The following is a 15,978-nucleotide window of genomic DNA, read 5'->3' on the forward strand; positions in this document are numbered from 1 at the left end:
AGCATATAATAATATATCTTAACATAATAATAAAGGCCACACACGGCAAGCCCACAGCTAACATCATACTCAATGGTGAAAGCTTGATGGCTTTTCTTCTAAGATCAGGAACAAGACAAGGGTGCCCACTCTCATCACTCCAATTCAACACAGTACTGGAAGTCCTAGCTAGAGCAATCAGGCAGGAAAAAGAAATAAAAGGCATCCAAATTAGAAGGGAAGAAGTGAAACTGTCACTGTTTGCAGATGCCATGATCCTATATATAGAAAATCCTACTGTTAGCATCATTGAGTGGATTCCGACTCCCAGCAGCCCTGTGGACAGCAGAGAGCCCTGCCCGGTCTTTTTGCACCATCCTCTCATCTTCTGGCACTCTATCACACAATGCTCTGCTGCTGTTCACAGGGTTTTCGTGGCCAATTTTGTTTGGAAGCGGGTGGCCAGGTCCTTCTTCCTGGTCTGTCCTAGTCTGGAAGCTCTGCTGAAACCTGTCCACCAGGGGTGATCCTGCTGGCGTTTGAAATCCCGGTGACACAGCTTTCAGCATCACAGTAACACAAAGCTGCTATAGTGTGACAACCGACAGGCAGGTGTTATGGCTCCCTGACCAGGAAACAAACCTGGGCTATGGCAGCAAGACTGCTGGATCTTTACCACTGGTACACTAGGGCTGGCTAGAGAAAATCCTAGACTTCACAAAAAAAACCTGTTAGAACTAATCAACAAATTCATTAAAACTTCAGGATACAAAATCAGCATACAGAAATCATTTGCATTTCTTTACACTAAGAATGAAATATCTGAAAAGGAAACAAAGAAAACAATCCCATTCACAATAGCATCAAAAACAATAAAACAGCTAGGAATAAATTTAACCGAGGAAATGAAAGATCTCTACACTGAAAACTATAAGACTTTGATGAGAGAAACTGAAGACGACACAAATAAATGGAAAGCTATCCTGTGCTCATGGATCAGAAAAATTAATATTGTTAAAATGTCCACACTATTCAAAGCCATCTATAATTGAATGCAATATGTATCAAAATTTCTGTGGCATTTTTCATAAAAATAGAAAAAAAATCCTAAAATCAGTATCAAACCACAAAAGACCCCATATAGCCAGAGAAATCCTGAGAAAGAAGAACAAAGTTGGAGGCATCACACTCCCTGATTTCAGACTATACTACAGAGCTATAGTAATCAAAACAGCTGGTACTGGCATCAAAACAGACACAGATGAACTAACAGAATTAAGAACCAAGAAATAAACCCATGCAGATATGGTCAACTAATATTCAACAAGGGGGCAAGAATATATGATGGGAAAGGATATTTTCTTCACTAAATGGTGTTGGGAAACTGGGCAGCCACAGGGAAAAGAATTAAACTAGACCCCTATCTTACATCACTCACAAAAAACTAATTCAAATGGATTAAAGACTTAAATGTAAGACCCCAAAGTGTAAAACTACTAGAAAAAGCTCCTTGACACTGCTCTTGATAATGATTTTTTGGATATGAAAAAAATTGCAAAAAGTGCAAGCAACAAAAGCAAAAATAAACAGGTGGGACTACATCAAACTAAAAGCTTCTACACAGCAAAGGAAACCACCGACACAATGAAAAGGCAACCTAGTGAACGGGAGAAAATATTTGCAAATCATATACCTGATAAGAGGCTAATATCCAAAATATATAAGGAATTCATACAACTCAATAGCAAAAAACCAATCTAATTTTAAAAATGGGCAGAGGAACTGAATAAACATTTTTCCAAAGTAGACATACAGATGACCAACAGGTACATGAAAAGATGCTCAACATCTCTAATCATCAAGGAAATGCAAATCAAAACCACAGGCGATGTCACCTCACGCCTAGTTAGAATGGCTATTATAAAAAAGAGAAGCAGTAACAAGTGTTGGCGAGGATGAGGAGAAAAGGCACCCCTGTGCACTGCTGGTGGGTGTATAAATTGGTGCAGACACTATGGAAAACAGGATAGGGGTTTCTCAAAAAAATTAAAAACAGAAATACCATACAATCCAGCAATTCCACTTCTGGGAACACAACCAAAGGAAGTGAAATCAGAATCTCAAAGAGCTACCTGCACCCCCATGTTCACTGCAGCATTACTCACAACAGCCAAGATATGAAAACAACCTAAGTGTCCATGTGCAGACGAACAGATGAAGAAGATGTGCTACAGAGACACAATGGGATGCTACGCAGCCACGAGAAAGAAGGAAATCCTGCCACTTGCAACGACATGAACAGACCTCGAGGGCATTATGCTGAGTGAAATAAGCCAGGCAGGGGAAGACAAATACTGCATGATCTTGCTTATAGGTAGAATCCAAAAAAGGCGAACTATAGAAACAGAGAGGAGAATGGTGGTCACCAGGGGCTGCAGGTGGGGGTGGGGTGAGGGGATGGGGAGATGTTGGTCAAAGGAGACAAACTTCCAGTTATGAGATGAATGAGTTCTTGGCATCTAACGTACAGCATGGTGACTATAGTTAACAATACCGTATTATATACTTCAAACTGCTAAGAGAGTAGATGTCAAATATTCTCACAACAAAAAAAAGGAAATGGTAATTATGAGATGGAGGTGTTAACTAACCCTCCCATGGTAATCACTTTGCATATAGAAGTGTCTCAAATCAACACTCTGTACACCTTAACTCACATAACGTTATATGTCAATTATGTTTCAATAAAGCTGGAAAATAAATTAGGTGCAGGGACGCGCTCTGTCTCATTTTCTCGTGTCTTGTTTTCTCGTCTTTAGAAGGTGGTTCACATTAAGTTTCCAATCTTTTCTGCTATATTTACTTGCAGGCTTTCCATAGTCTTTGCTATTATAAATGGAGCATTTTCCATTTCATCTCTAACTGGTAATTACTGACACAGAGAAAAGCTATTTATTTTTGGGATGTATCTTGTTTTCAGCTGGCCTCTGAAGTCTTTTATTCTATCATTCTCCACTGAAGCCTCTTAGATTTCAGGCCCACACACTTTCGTCACAGACCTTGCGATCCTGCCCCACACGCACATTGCTCAGAGCTGGCGTCCTGCCGCCTGCTCAGGGCCTCAGGAACACGGCTGAACCGCACTGACGGCTCCTGAATCGTTCACTGTCCCCACGCCCAAGCCTGGGCCCCTGTGATGCTGCCCCACCTCTTACAAAAGACAGTGGAACCCCCAGCCTTCATCCCCCTGCAGAGGGCAGCCTGCTCCCCTCTCTCACACTGACCACGCCCGTCATACCTGAGGCCCCTGCCTGGGTCCCCACACAGGCAGCGTCCAGGGGCCAAACTTAAGTCAAGCTGCTGCAGAGACTCAGGGCAGATGCCTTATTTCGGGGGCCCCGTTGGGTGCCGATGCTTAGGGTGGAAGGAAAGGCAGATCCCACAAGCTTCCACCTGCAGAGCCTGAGAGGTCCAGGTCCCAGCCGGGGCTCTGAGCTGTGAGTCCCACACTGAGGCTCCCAGCAAATCATAGCCCTGAGAATAAAACCGGCCTGTACTACAGCTGGCAAGACCAGGGTATCTGCTCCTGTCTCCAGGCGCACTGGATAGATAGGAACCCATCGATCCATCCATCTGTCTACCCATCTATTCATCCATCCATGTTCGGGTAGTCGATAATTTTCAGGGATTCATAGGGGTCCTGAGAGCCAAAGGTTTGAGAACTGCTGCCTTACAGAGGGTGAGAGGACACATCAGAGACTGGAGACGGCATTTGCAATCCTGACAACCTACGAAGAGCAGCGTGACAACTGACTGGCAGGCCGGCTTTCCCCAAGAGGGACTCCTCCCCCATCAAGGCACCTGCACGCGCACAAGGCCAAGCCGCCCAAGGGCAGGGCCATGCTTCTCCCCCCCATCCCGGGTGGTCCCCAGCAATATGGAGTCCAGGCGGGGGGGGGGGGCGGTAGGCAGGGCCTCTCGCACGTTGCTGGTGGGGGTGCGACCACTTTAGAAACCAGCTGGACAGTCCCTGCCCCCCCCCCCCCCCCATGCAGCACTCCGTCCCTGGGGCACACCGGGAGAGCTCCAGCCCAGAGGCACCAAGAGAGTGCAGAGCAGCACTAACCCTGATGGGAACTTGGCCAGGCCCCACTGGAGCCCACACCTGCTCAGGGTGACGAGGTCCAGAGGGGAGCCCTGTAGGGGACAGGGGCTGGCCCGGAGGAGGCCTTGAATGCCTGCCACAGGTCATATTTTTAGCTTTTGGAAACTATGCTTCCACTGAGGTTTCCTCAGCAAGGAGGGAGGTGGGCAGGGGAGATGGTTGCAGGAGGACCAGCCGTCGAGTGTCCCGGGACTCAGCAGTGGGAGCAGAGTGGGGAGCAGGGCCAGGCTGGGAAGGACCGGACCCAGGAGGCGGCAGCTCCATGGTGCCAGGAACACGGAGAATTCAGTGTGAGGACATGGAGGGCTCCCTGTTGTTGTCTCTGTGGGGAGGATGTGGAGATGAGATCAGGCCCACAGGGAGTGGCAGAGGCCGCTAGGCTGACATTTCCAGAGGGAGAAAGGATCAGGACAGTAGGGAGGTGGCAGGAGGGGCTGGTGTGTGGCAGCGTGAATAGTGATGACTACCGCTCAGGAGGGCCACAGGCCGGCGGGTGGAGGCAAGTGTTCAGCCCGGACATCAGCAGCAACCACAGCCCCACCTGCTGTGTCCTTCAGGAGCCCAGAGACCCAGAGGCTGGGCTGCAGGTGTCTTGATGTCGCCGGCAGCAACTCACCCTGATGGAGCTCAAGGGCAGGGGTGACACCAAGTGGTGTGTTTGCCACAGTGGTCCCTGTGAGCTGGTGTTGTTGCCCAGTTACGGGCAGGAACAGTGCCTGAGTGGTGTGACGGGCCCCCATGAGCCTTGTGCAGCTGTTCCTGGGGTTGCCACAATGCAGCGCTGAAGTTGCTCAGGGGGTCCTGACAGCCCCTAGGAACGGGCACCAGCACGAGGCTAATCCAGAGCAGAGCAGAGAGCCTGGACTCAGAGCTCCCGACGGGGCATGCGTGGGCCTGTGAAAACAAGGGGATCAAAGCGTCCACACACACCGCGGGCCCTTCACAGGTGTGAGGTAAGAAGGACTGACTCGCTGTGTGTGTGGAACAAGGAAAATCCACGATCACCCACCGGGAATTAAAGCAACTCAGGGAACAGAGGACTCTTCATCACAGGAAGATCCGGGGCCGCAAAGCATTACACACTTGGGAGCCATCCCTTCCCACTGCGGATGGGTCAGAGCAAGCCCCCTCCCCGATGAGGGCCTGCCTGCCCCCCATCCCTGCACTCCACAGTGCCCCCAGGAAACCCTCTCCCCACCGGAGCTTGGGTGCCAGGGAGCTCAGTCAGCCAAAGAATAAAAAAATCTACAGAAGCTAGAATGACCCAATGCATGTGCTTGGGTTACACAGAGAATCTGCACGTCCCGGTGAGAGGACACACATCTTCTTAGGACACAAGGAAACCTCAACGACTCCAAAGAGTAGGTACACATGGACCTTCTTTGACCACAGTTTGGTTCAGTTAGAAGTTAAAAAGAAGAAGACAGGGGCTGGCCCAGTGGCGCAGAAGTTAAGTGCAGACGTTCCACTTCGGCGGCCCAGGGTGTGCCGGTTCAGGTCCCGGGTACAGACATGGCACCACTTTGCATGCCATGCTGTGGTAGGCATCCCACATATAAAGTAGAGGAAGATGGGCACGGATGTTAGCTCAGGGCCAGTCTTCCTCAGCAAAAAGAGGAAGATTGGCAGCAGATGTTAGCTCAGGGCTAATCTTCCTCAAAAAAAAAAAGGAAAGAAAAAGACAAAAAAACAGTCCTAGCATGTTTAGAAATAGACAAACGGGGGCCTGCCTGGTGGGCATAGTGGTTAAGTTTGCACATTTCACTTTGGTGGCCCAGGGCTCATGGGTCAGATCCTGGGTGCAGACCTACACACTGCTCATGAGGCCATGCTGTTGTGGTGTGCCACACACAAAATAGATGAAGTTTGGCACAGATGTTAGCTCAGTGACAATCTTCCTCACCAAAAAGAAAAGAAAAGAAATGGACAAATGATTGTTGAGAGTGGAAGCTCTGTGTTGACCACATGCTGTGTGCTGAATCTCACATACACCACACTGGGCAGGTGGGGCCGCCATGAGAGATCAGCATTATGAGTCTGGATGGTGGTTCCCCTGGGGGCTGGTTGGGGCGACAGGGTACTGGCATGCTCTGCTTCTTGATCTAGATGCTGGTTATTGGGATGTTCAGTTTGTGAACATTCATCAAGCTGTATGCTCGTGATATATGTATTTTTCTGTGCGTATATCTCAATAAAAAGTAAGAAAAAACCCAACTCATTCACAGTACTCATGGGTGAAAGAAGAAATCCCAATGGAAATTAAAAAATACCCAGAAGTGAATGATACTGCAATCGCTCCATGGCCAAACTCATAGAATGCAGCAAAACTCATGTTTTGAGGGAAATTCATAGCCTTAGGTGTTAGCGCTAATATTGGAAAGGAAGGAAGGCTGGAGACTCATGAGCTGAGTGTCCGACTTCAGTTAGAAAAGGAATAGTTACTAAACTCAAAACAAGTAGTAAATAAGGGCAGAGTCAACAGGAAAAAAAAAAAACAAAGACGCCACAGGAAGATCACGTGGTACAAAGTGGGCTCTGAACAAGCCAACAGAATAAAGAGCCCTGCAAGACTGACACGGGAAAGGAAGGAGGGAGCAAGCCATCCAGTGAGCGGGAAGAGGGCGTCTCTACAGATAACACAGTGGCAGAGGAGGGGCGTCACCCACAACTCGATGCCAACACGTTAAAAACACAGGGAAAACGGATAAACTTCAGAAATACATAGTTTACCAAGAAGCTGATTCAAGAAGAAATACAAAAACAGATGAATCCTATAACCATTAAAAATAGAGCAGCAATTAAAAACCTTTCCTCCAGGGAAACAGATGGCTTTACAAGTAAGTTTGACCAGACTTCCAAGGAACGGATCGTCCCGTTCTTGCATGAACTCTTACAGGGCAGAGGGAGAGGGGGCGCTCCTACTGGAACGATCCTGATGCCAACACCGCCAAACATCGACAGATTGGAAGCTACCAGTCCACTCGGGAAAAACGTGCAAAAACCCAAGGTAGGTACTGGTAGATCAAATGCAACATGGTATAAAAAGATGAGACACATGGCCAGTTTAGGTTTTTTCTAAATAGGAAAGGATGATTTAACATTTGAAAATAAATACAGAAATACTGACATCTTAATGATTGTTTCAAAGGTTGCAGAAGCATTTCATAAAACACAGTGTACACTCATGAGAGAACTCGGCCAGTTTGGCACAAGGGAACTCACGTGGCCAATGCAAATGTCGTCCAGGACGCCGAAAGGTGAAATCGGTCCTTTTAGAACCAGGCAGGCACCGATGTCACCCAGGCCGGCGCACCACCCTCACACGCTTCTTTCTCCCTGGAGTCTCACGGCTGCTCCTTGCTGACACACAGCAAGAGGAGGGAGGGAACTGACCCACAGCCTTTGGACGGTCAGGAACAACACTGCTGCCTTTGCCAGTGATTTGAACAGAAAAACTAAAAGAACTGAACCTCTAAGTTATTAGAAATAAGAAGAGAATTTAGCAAGATGGCTGGATTAAGATTAAGATATTAAAGTGAACTGCATTTCTGTCAACTAGCAACAGGCAAGCAGAAAAATGTAATTACAAAGATGACCATCAATTTAGAATAGAGTCAGAAAATATCTCATACGAGAATAAGCTAATAAACGATGTCCAAGACTCCTACGGTAAAAACTTTAAAACGTTGCTGAGATACTAAATAAGACCTAAGTAAAGGAAGAGAAATAAAGTGTTTCTAGAGAAGACCATAGAGTATAAAGATGGGAATTCTCCTAAAATTGATCTACAGATTCAGCGCCATTCCAGTCAAAATGCCAACAGAGCTTTCCATGGAACTTGATAAACTAATTCTAAAATTTATATGGAAGCAGAAAGGGTTAAGAGGAGTCAGAACACTTCAGAAAAGGAACAGGGAGCGGGCACGGTCCCTGTGAGATGCTGGGCTCCCTGTGAAGCTGAGGTAACTCATACACGCAGTTCCAGTGCAGGACGGACAGACTGACGCACGGGCTGGAACAGAGGCCCAAGAAGCAGGTCCCCTTCCGTCTGGAATTGTGGTATGTGGCACAGTTGGCGTGCACCCAGGCCAGCCATAAACGGAGCTGGGAGAAAAGGTTATCTATATGGAAAAAGATGAAATCGGACCCTTACCTCACACTATAAAAAAAAATAAACTTCAGGCAGATTAAATGTGAAGAACAAACCCTTAAAACTTTGGTAGAAAATATCAGTGAATATCTGTTAGACCTTGAGGTTGGGAAGGTTTCTTAAGCCACAAAAAAAACACTAACATGAAAGAAAACATGTAGTCAAAAAAATTTGACTACAGTTGTATACCGCATAACGACGTTTCTGTCAAAAGAGACCGCACGGACAACAGTGGTCCCAGAAGTCAGTACCACGTAGCTGAGGTCTGTAATGGGCTATAGCATCCGGGTTTGTGTAAGTGTGCGCTATGTGTGCCTAATGACGCGCTTCTCAGAACGTGTCCTTGTGGTCCCGCGATGCGGGGCTGTATATTAGAATTGAGAAACACTTTTTCTGAGAGGATGCCCTCCAGTAGCTTTTCCCAAAGGGTGGTGTGAGAGGGTAAAGCGATTGTCACAATAACACTGAGCTGTCGTTCGTCTTGTCCACTCTCAGACGTGGAGACGTCCAGAGGCCACAGCAACAGCAACAGACTGAGCGCAGAAGCCGCTGTGGAAACCCAGGGCTCTGCCACCGAGCCAGACGATGAAGACGTTTACAACCTAAGACAACGCCACTCTTTTCACTACTCTTTTTGGAAAAGCAGTGTTATTTTTCATAAAAATATGTCACATATGTTAATGTGCAAAGGATGTATTATTGTTATTTTGGAATGAATTAATAGGCACACAGTTTACACCTATCACAGTTTTAACCTGTGATACAGTCAATACTGACAGATGTGTGGACAGTGTATAACCCACATAAACAAAAGGCACCCTCCCACACAAATGACAATAGCACCCAGGGCCGCGCACAGGAGTCTCAGCAAAAACATAAAAAAAGAAGTTCTTGAAGATTACATGCAGCGCGATACTCTTTTTAGAAAGTTACAAACAGCTCAAAAGAAACAGTGTTTTTAGGAACACTAAGAGGTCCTGCTGCCACCATGGACGGGGGACAGGGCGCGGCATGGGGAGCAAGCCCAGAGAAGGACAGACACTGTTTCAGGGCCCCAGCTCCTGTGTTCACGCTGGGTTCCATTACTAAAACCCCAATAAAAAAGAAAGAAGTCCTTGCACGGACTGGGGTGAGAACTGCCCGAGACAAAGATTTTGAGGCTTCTGATTCTGGACTCTTGAGTTCCCAAAAAGCATAAAAACCGACAGCGGGATCCACCAGAGTCTGATGGCCCTGCCGTCCCTCCAGGCCAGGGAGCTGCGCCAGGGCCTCAGGACCAGCTTATTTCACAGTAAAATCAAGCACAGCAGGAGCCAATCCTAAAACTTATTTTAGGGTAAAAAACTGAATCTAATGTCACTAAGCTAGTGGGCTTTTACTGGGAAGATGTTTGAGTTTGTAATCACTCATTTATTTGTTAATGACTGATTTATTATCCAACCATCTTAGGAACCATGAAGAGGCCCCACTGTCGGCCAGAGCCCAGCATGGCACCGGATGGACAGACAGGGCCCAATGGATGGACAGACGGGGCCCGATGGATGGACGGGGGTCCCGTGCAGGGGTCCCCTATCTCCTTCTTCAGTCCCTGGGCCATGCTGGAGGGGCCGTGCTGCCCATTGCTCTGGCAGGTCACATGGAAGAGAGCCCTCAGGCAGGCCATGGACTTAGAGGGCGCCCAGGGGTCCGCTCTGCAGAGCAGGGGTCTCTGGGAGGCCTTGGTTGCCTCAGCCGGAGTGTGGCCTCCAGGGTGAGTTGGGGTGGCTGCTGCTCATGCTTGTAAATGATTATCCAGAGACCACGAGCCTCCTCGGCGCACTGCTCATCCCTCAGAGGAACGACGGCTCCCTGCCAGCCACCACTTCTAACAAGTTAAATACAGTAAATTCACACTCCAGAAAACCCACTACACAGCTATGGCAGACGTGTCCAACACCATGCTGTCACTGCAGCCACGCCCGCTGCCCGCCCAGGAGAAGTCAGAGGGAGGCTGGGGGAGGCCCACCAGCTGCGACATACCTCAAAGGTGTTCCCAGTCACGTCGAACTCCGGGGGGACAAAGGCGCCCTCGGGGTCATCTGGGGAAGGAAGAGAGAAGATGCTCCCATCACAGCCGCGAAGCCAACAGTGAAAGGAAAACCTGCCAGCAAGGAGCAGCCTTGCGAGGGCCAGGCGGACGAAGGGACCCCGACTGGGGCCTCAGCAGGCGCCCATTCCTCCTCTCTGTCCTGGCGTCCCCAAGGATGGTTTTAAGCGTTAGAGGAAGCAGTGGTTAACAAGGGACACCACCTCCCTCCCTGTAAGTGTGGAAAATGGGCTCCAAAGAGGAAGAAGAAAAGGATTTGGTCTGCCTTCCTGGAGGAGGAGGACTGAAGGCCCCCTTAGGAAAGACCAGGCCCCTCTGCTCAGGCTCTCCCTGGAGCAGGGGCAGGCGCTGGCCATGCGGGCCCCCACTTCAAGGCCCCCGCGTCCACTCACTGCAGGGCCAGGAAGACCCAGCGCAGTCCTCGCTGCTGTCAGGGCCGGCAGGCCCCTGCTGCTCCCTCGAAGGGGCCGTGTGACGGTGCTGGAGCACGTCTAAGCCCACAAGAGCCGCTCCCGCCTCATTCTGCCCCAGTGGTACCTGGGGCTGGAGGTCCCGTCAGTTTCCAAGGAAATCTGGGCTCCACTCCTAGTTCCCGGCCCAGGAGGGTCCCCCATGTCCCCCTCCCCTGCCTATGGGCCTCACCGCTGAGCTGCTCCATGAAGCACACGTTCCCGCTGGTGTTGAAAGCCAGGGTGTCAGGCGTGATGCAGAGGGTCTGGAAGATGGCCGAGTGGGCGACACTCCTCATGGACAAGCTGCACTCCAGGCACACGGCCCAGGCTTCCTGCTCACTGAGGCCGCTGTCCCGCAGCGAGAGGATGTCGGCCAGTGACACGTTCTCCTGCCAAGACAGGCCTCTGCTGAGGCGGGTCTGGGGACAGGCCCACGTCCCATACAGGCCCTCCTCCTGGGGAAAGGCCTGGAGCCCAGACGAGGGAAGCAGGCGATGTGTGGCACCACTTCATTTTGTGTCAGAAACAGGGTTTCAGGAACAGGGCTTCAGGCAAGGTCTTTAAAAACAGCAACAGAACGTCGTCCCACTCTTCCTGGATGTCAGGAGCCACCGCACATTGGGTGACACGACCAGTGTTCAGTGTGCTGCTGCGAGCAGGTACCACTAATGGAGCCGGGACCTGGGCCCTGAAAGTTGTGGCCTCTCTGCAGCCCCGCTGCCCAGAGGGTCTCCCACGTGCTGAGACATGCCCGACCCCGAGGCTCACCCCATAGCACCCCAGGCATGTGGAGGGGCTTCACTTTGTAGACTGTGGGCGGATGAGCGAGATGTAGGGACCTGTGGAGATGGAGTTGATGCCCGCAAATGTACCGCTGTGCACGGGAAGCTGTTAACAGAGCTGAGGCGGTGTGACCCTACTGCATGACCACGTGACACACAAACACCATGTGACAACAGCTACGGGGAGGCTGGGCCAAGTTGGGGAGAATGTAGGGCCGAGTTCTGGGGAGAGAGCAGGGTCGAGTTGGGGAGAAGATAGGGCCGAGAGTGGAGAAGGTAGGGCCGGGTTTGGAGAAGGTAGGGCAGAGTGTGAAGGTAGGGCTGAGTGTGGAGAAGGTAGGGCCGAGTTGGGGGGAGGGCAGGGCTGACTTGGGGGGAGTGTAGGGCCAGGGATGGTGGTGCAGAAGCAAGGCCAAGCCCCTCTTTCCACCCAGCCTCTGCCTCCAGCCTCAGCTGCTCCACCCCGCCCAGCACAGAGGCCTGTTGAGGTTCATGTACAACCAAGCCCTCAGGTCTTAAAGCGCCATCTCCTGCCTCTGCCCTCAAATTCCCACTTGCATTTCGAGGGATCCCACAAGCACCAGCGCAGGGGATGAAGGGCTTAAACCAGGAAAGAAAGGACAAAACCCAGGGGGCAGCCACCGTGTGGTCTTGCTGAGCTTTAAGGGTTTGGCAGTGGGGTGATGGAAGGGGACCAGCGGCGGGTCTGCTCCGTGCCCCTGTGACAGCGCATGGCACCGTTTGCCTCCTCCTCTGATCCCAGGGAGGGGGCTCAGTGGCGTCACTCCCCAGACCCCTCCAGCTCTTTCTTTGTGGGGTAGATGGATGAGGGGAAGGCAGCTCATGGGAAGCTGGCTCAGGAAGCAGCAGCCACAGGGCCCCCATGTGAAGCAGCTCTGAGACCCCCCAGCCAGATGTCAGGACCATGCGTGTCCCCGCGAGGGTGGTGGATGGGGTTTCAACAGAAGAAACCAGAGTAAAAGCAGAGATTGGGGTGGCGGAGGAGGGTGGACCCAGAAATCTCTCTGCTGTGCTCCTGAGGTGCCCTGATAAAAGGTCTCTCTGACTTTGTGTTGCCCGGGACCCCCCAGGACTCAGGGAGCCCAGCGCTCCAGCATGCCCACGGGCCCTGGTTAAAGAGGCGCCTGGACACTGTGTGCACACATGTGTGCGTGCAAATACACATGTGCATGCACCCACACACCCACACAACACACGTGTGTACACACAGGTACACCTGCAGTCATGCACACACACAAAGACGCACACTGCACGTGTACCCAGACACATCACATGTGCAACCACATGTACACACACTCACACACACGTATGTAAACATGCGCAGAGGCACACACTGATAAACAACCCTGAAGACCCGTGGGCTTGTGCTATTTGGGAGAGTGAAGCCAGCCCACGACGTGAGTCTGAGTCAGGCCCACCGCGGGGGCCTCTCTGACACCCGCTGCTGCCGCCCACACGGCCGGCAGGCCGCCTGTTTGTGCGGCTGTCGACTGGATGTGCTGCCAAGAGGAGGGAGCCCAGGTCAGGTGTGCCCACGGGGGCATCTCATGGGCCAGGCATAACTCCTGCTCAGGTCCAGGCCCCTCCCCACCACTCTGCCCAGCGGGAAGATGGCCGGTTAGTGGGGAGGCACCTCCCACCCCTTAGGGAAGCTGCAGACGTGTGGTCCCGGGGCTGATTCATGGTGGGAGCATCTAAACAGGAGGATTCTCTGCATGGCTTTTGAGGTGACGTCCACGGGGCCTGAGTCACTGCTTCCCTGTGGGTGAGGCCTCCACTTATGGATAGGATGGCTGCAGCCCTTCTAAAGCTCCGCTGTTCCAACAGGAAGGCGGGTTCAACTGCCGCACGGTTCCAGGACAGGGCCAAGGGACAACACTGGCTCCCCTGACCTATCAAGGGGAGGTCTTGCGCATCTGAAGGATGTTGAACCCTGGGCCCCATGGTCACCTGTCCTCTAGGACCTCTCGCCCTGCCCTCCAGCCCCCTCCTCTGGCCCAGGTTGGAAGGACCCTCTCTTGCCTGAATCCACGGCCCAAGTAGGGCAGGCAGGAGTATTGGACCGGCCTTCGCTAATGGGCCAGGGACAAGGAGGAGAGCAACCCGACAGCACATGTCAGCCGCTCAGCTCTCTGAGTTCACGGGGCCCTGTCAGAATTCCAGTGGATGCCCCATGGCCACCCTGAGAGATGGGAGCCACGTGGACAGCCTGTACATCTGTGCTCCCCTCCAGAAGAGGCTGCCAGAGGACCCCAGGGGCTCTGAGCCTCACGGCCAGGTCTATGCCCCAGGGGAACATGCTCACGGGCTGCAGGGTGTCGGGGCAGAATCGACAAGAGCTTCTCGGCCACAGCAGACATTTCAGAGGAGGGGGACGTGCTGTAAGAGCAGAGCTGGCCAAGGCTCCGCCTACGCCTGTCTGCCTGCCCCGCCTCCAGGGCACCCACGAGCCCAGCACCCACCAGGGCCCGGACGCAGGCTGGGGCATTGCGACTCCCTACACTGCAGCCACCTCTTGCCGCTGCCAACACGGTCTGACCTTGTCATCGCCGGCCAGCCTACAGTCAGCCTCCTCTTCAAAATCCAGCTGAACCCATGGAGCCTTGCACTCTACTCTCTCCATTCCCCAGCAAGGCGCTGCCTGGTGGGCCGTGGTGGGTCTGCGGGTGGAGACCACTATAGTACCTCCTTGTAGGGCAGGAAAGAGTGGTCCGTACCTTGCAACTGTGCAGACACAAACTCAACCTCCATCCTGGCTGGGAGGAGGGGCAGGAAGGCAGGCAGACGTGACCCCCAGGGGCGGGCTGTCCCCAGAGCAGCCCCTTGTCTACCAGTCCAGGGGTCCCAGAGGGCAGGGCAGCTTCCCCACCAGAGGGCCGCTGTCTGGTTATAGCAGTGTGCCCGTTCAGGGGCTTCTGGGACTGGAAAACACCGCCCCACTCAGCCAGACCGTGAGCCAGGTTGACGAGAGGACATGGGCCCTGCTGCATGTTCACACGCATCCTCTCACAACCAACAAATTTCTTCAATCCTGAACGTGCTAACAGGATCTGCCAGCACAAAACTGAAACCGCTGCTGAGAACATTTGTCAGCAATCCCCAGCCTGCTGACAGATCCTTCACGCTGCCAGACCCCAGGCCTGGGGAGCTCTGCACACTGCCTGTCCAGGGTCTGCCTGCTTGCCCTCAAGCACCCCCCGACTCATAACCGTGACCCCACCACGAAGCTCTCCTTGGTTCTCCAGCTGCCTGCTGCTCTGAGCCGTTCGGTACCGACATCATACGGACTCCTGCAGGGCACCATGGGAATATCCACTGCTTCACAGGGTGACCCCCAGATGCAGGCTCCTCTTGGCAGCCACAGGGTCCCCCCCAGATGCAGGCTCCTCTTGGCAGCCACAGGGTCCCCACGCACCTTCGAATCCTTGAGCCGAGCCCAGCGCCTGGCCCACATTCGCTCACGGAACTTGGGAGGGAGAAGGCCGCTTCCTACTCCTCCAGGGGTCTGGGGACCGGGAGACGCCTTGCCTGTGCCCTGCCCAGTGCGCCACCTTCATCTGCAAGCCGCTCTCGTGCTCACACCCTGAAGGCCAGTGGCACCCCCTCCTCCCCTCGGCCTGGTGTCCACCTCCTCTGCAGCCACTGCCCTGCCCTCGGCTGCCCCGCCTGATCCCGCGTCCCTGCTCGTATCGATGCAGCGGTGCTGCCTGCAGGTGGCCAGGGGCTGGGCCTGGCTGCAACCTCCAGGACCTCGCTGGGCGGTAACCGGCCCCCTCACCATGTGCCCCCGCGGTTTCCAGCCAAGAGCTCACACAGGCATCATTGCTCACGGGCCACGCGCCCGGAGGAAACTGCTGGGACGCGGGGTGCGGGCCTCTTCCACTCCTCTAGTGAATGCCAAGCTGTTTTCCAAAGCAGCTGTTCCACTTCGTACTCCCACCAGCAAGGCAGGAGGGCCACCGCCGCGCCAGCCCCTGCCAGCTCGGGCCACCGTCCAGCTTTCTGGTTCTCGCCAACCTGGCACTCGTGGAAAGGTATTCACGGCGGGTGTATTTTGCGTTTCCTGATTATAGTGAACTCAAACATCTTGTCATCTGTTCACCAGCCATTTGGATTTTCTTTGGGGTCACAACCAAGGAGGGACATTCCAGAGACTCATGAGGGGCCCACAGGGTTCTGTTTCTTGGCCTTGCTATGCACTGAATAGTCATAATTAGCTGCAGAATTAGTGAATTCCTCTGTTTCATGTGGTGTGCACAGTGCCAGGTCCGGCACCCACCATCCCTCCCTGGAAACTGCCCTGTGTCCTCGCTGTCCTGTTTCTCTCCAGTGGCTCCTTCAGC

General features: G+C 52.7%; 1 protein-coding gene across 9 annotated transcripts in view; it reads right to left on the reverse strand.

The window, feature by feature from the left end:
• The window catches only part of KNDC1 (kinase non-catalytic C-lobe domain containing 1), a 67,147-nt gene that overhangs the window by 48,884 nt on the left and 2,285 nt on the right, over positions 1-15,978 (reverse strand). For all 9 annotated transcript variants that reach the window (XR_011441379.1, XR_002806513.2, XR_011441378.1 and 6 more), the window contains exons 2-3: positions 11,023-11,221; positions 10,314-10,372 (exon numbers count right to left, since the gene is read on the reverse strand). Coding sequence is in view for 6 of the 9 variants with exons in the window: in XM_023636546.2 (XP_023492314.1) it covers positions 10,314-10,372; positions 11,023-11,221 (258 nt within the window). In the remaining 3 variants the exon portion in view is untranslated. The remainder of the gene's footprint in view (positions 1-10,313; positions 10,373-11,022; positions 11,222-15,978) is intronic.

Source organism: Equus caballus, chromosome 1 (genome assembly GCF_041296265.1).
Source record: "Equus caballus isolate H_3958 breed thoroughbred chromosome 1, TB-T2T, whole genome shotgun sequence".
Taxonomy (NCBI): domain Eukaryota; kingdom Metazoa; phylum Chordata; class Mammalia; order Perissodactyla; family Equidae; genus Equus; species Equus caballus.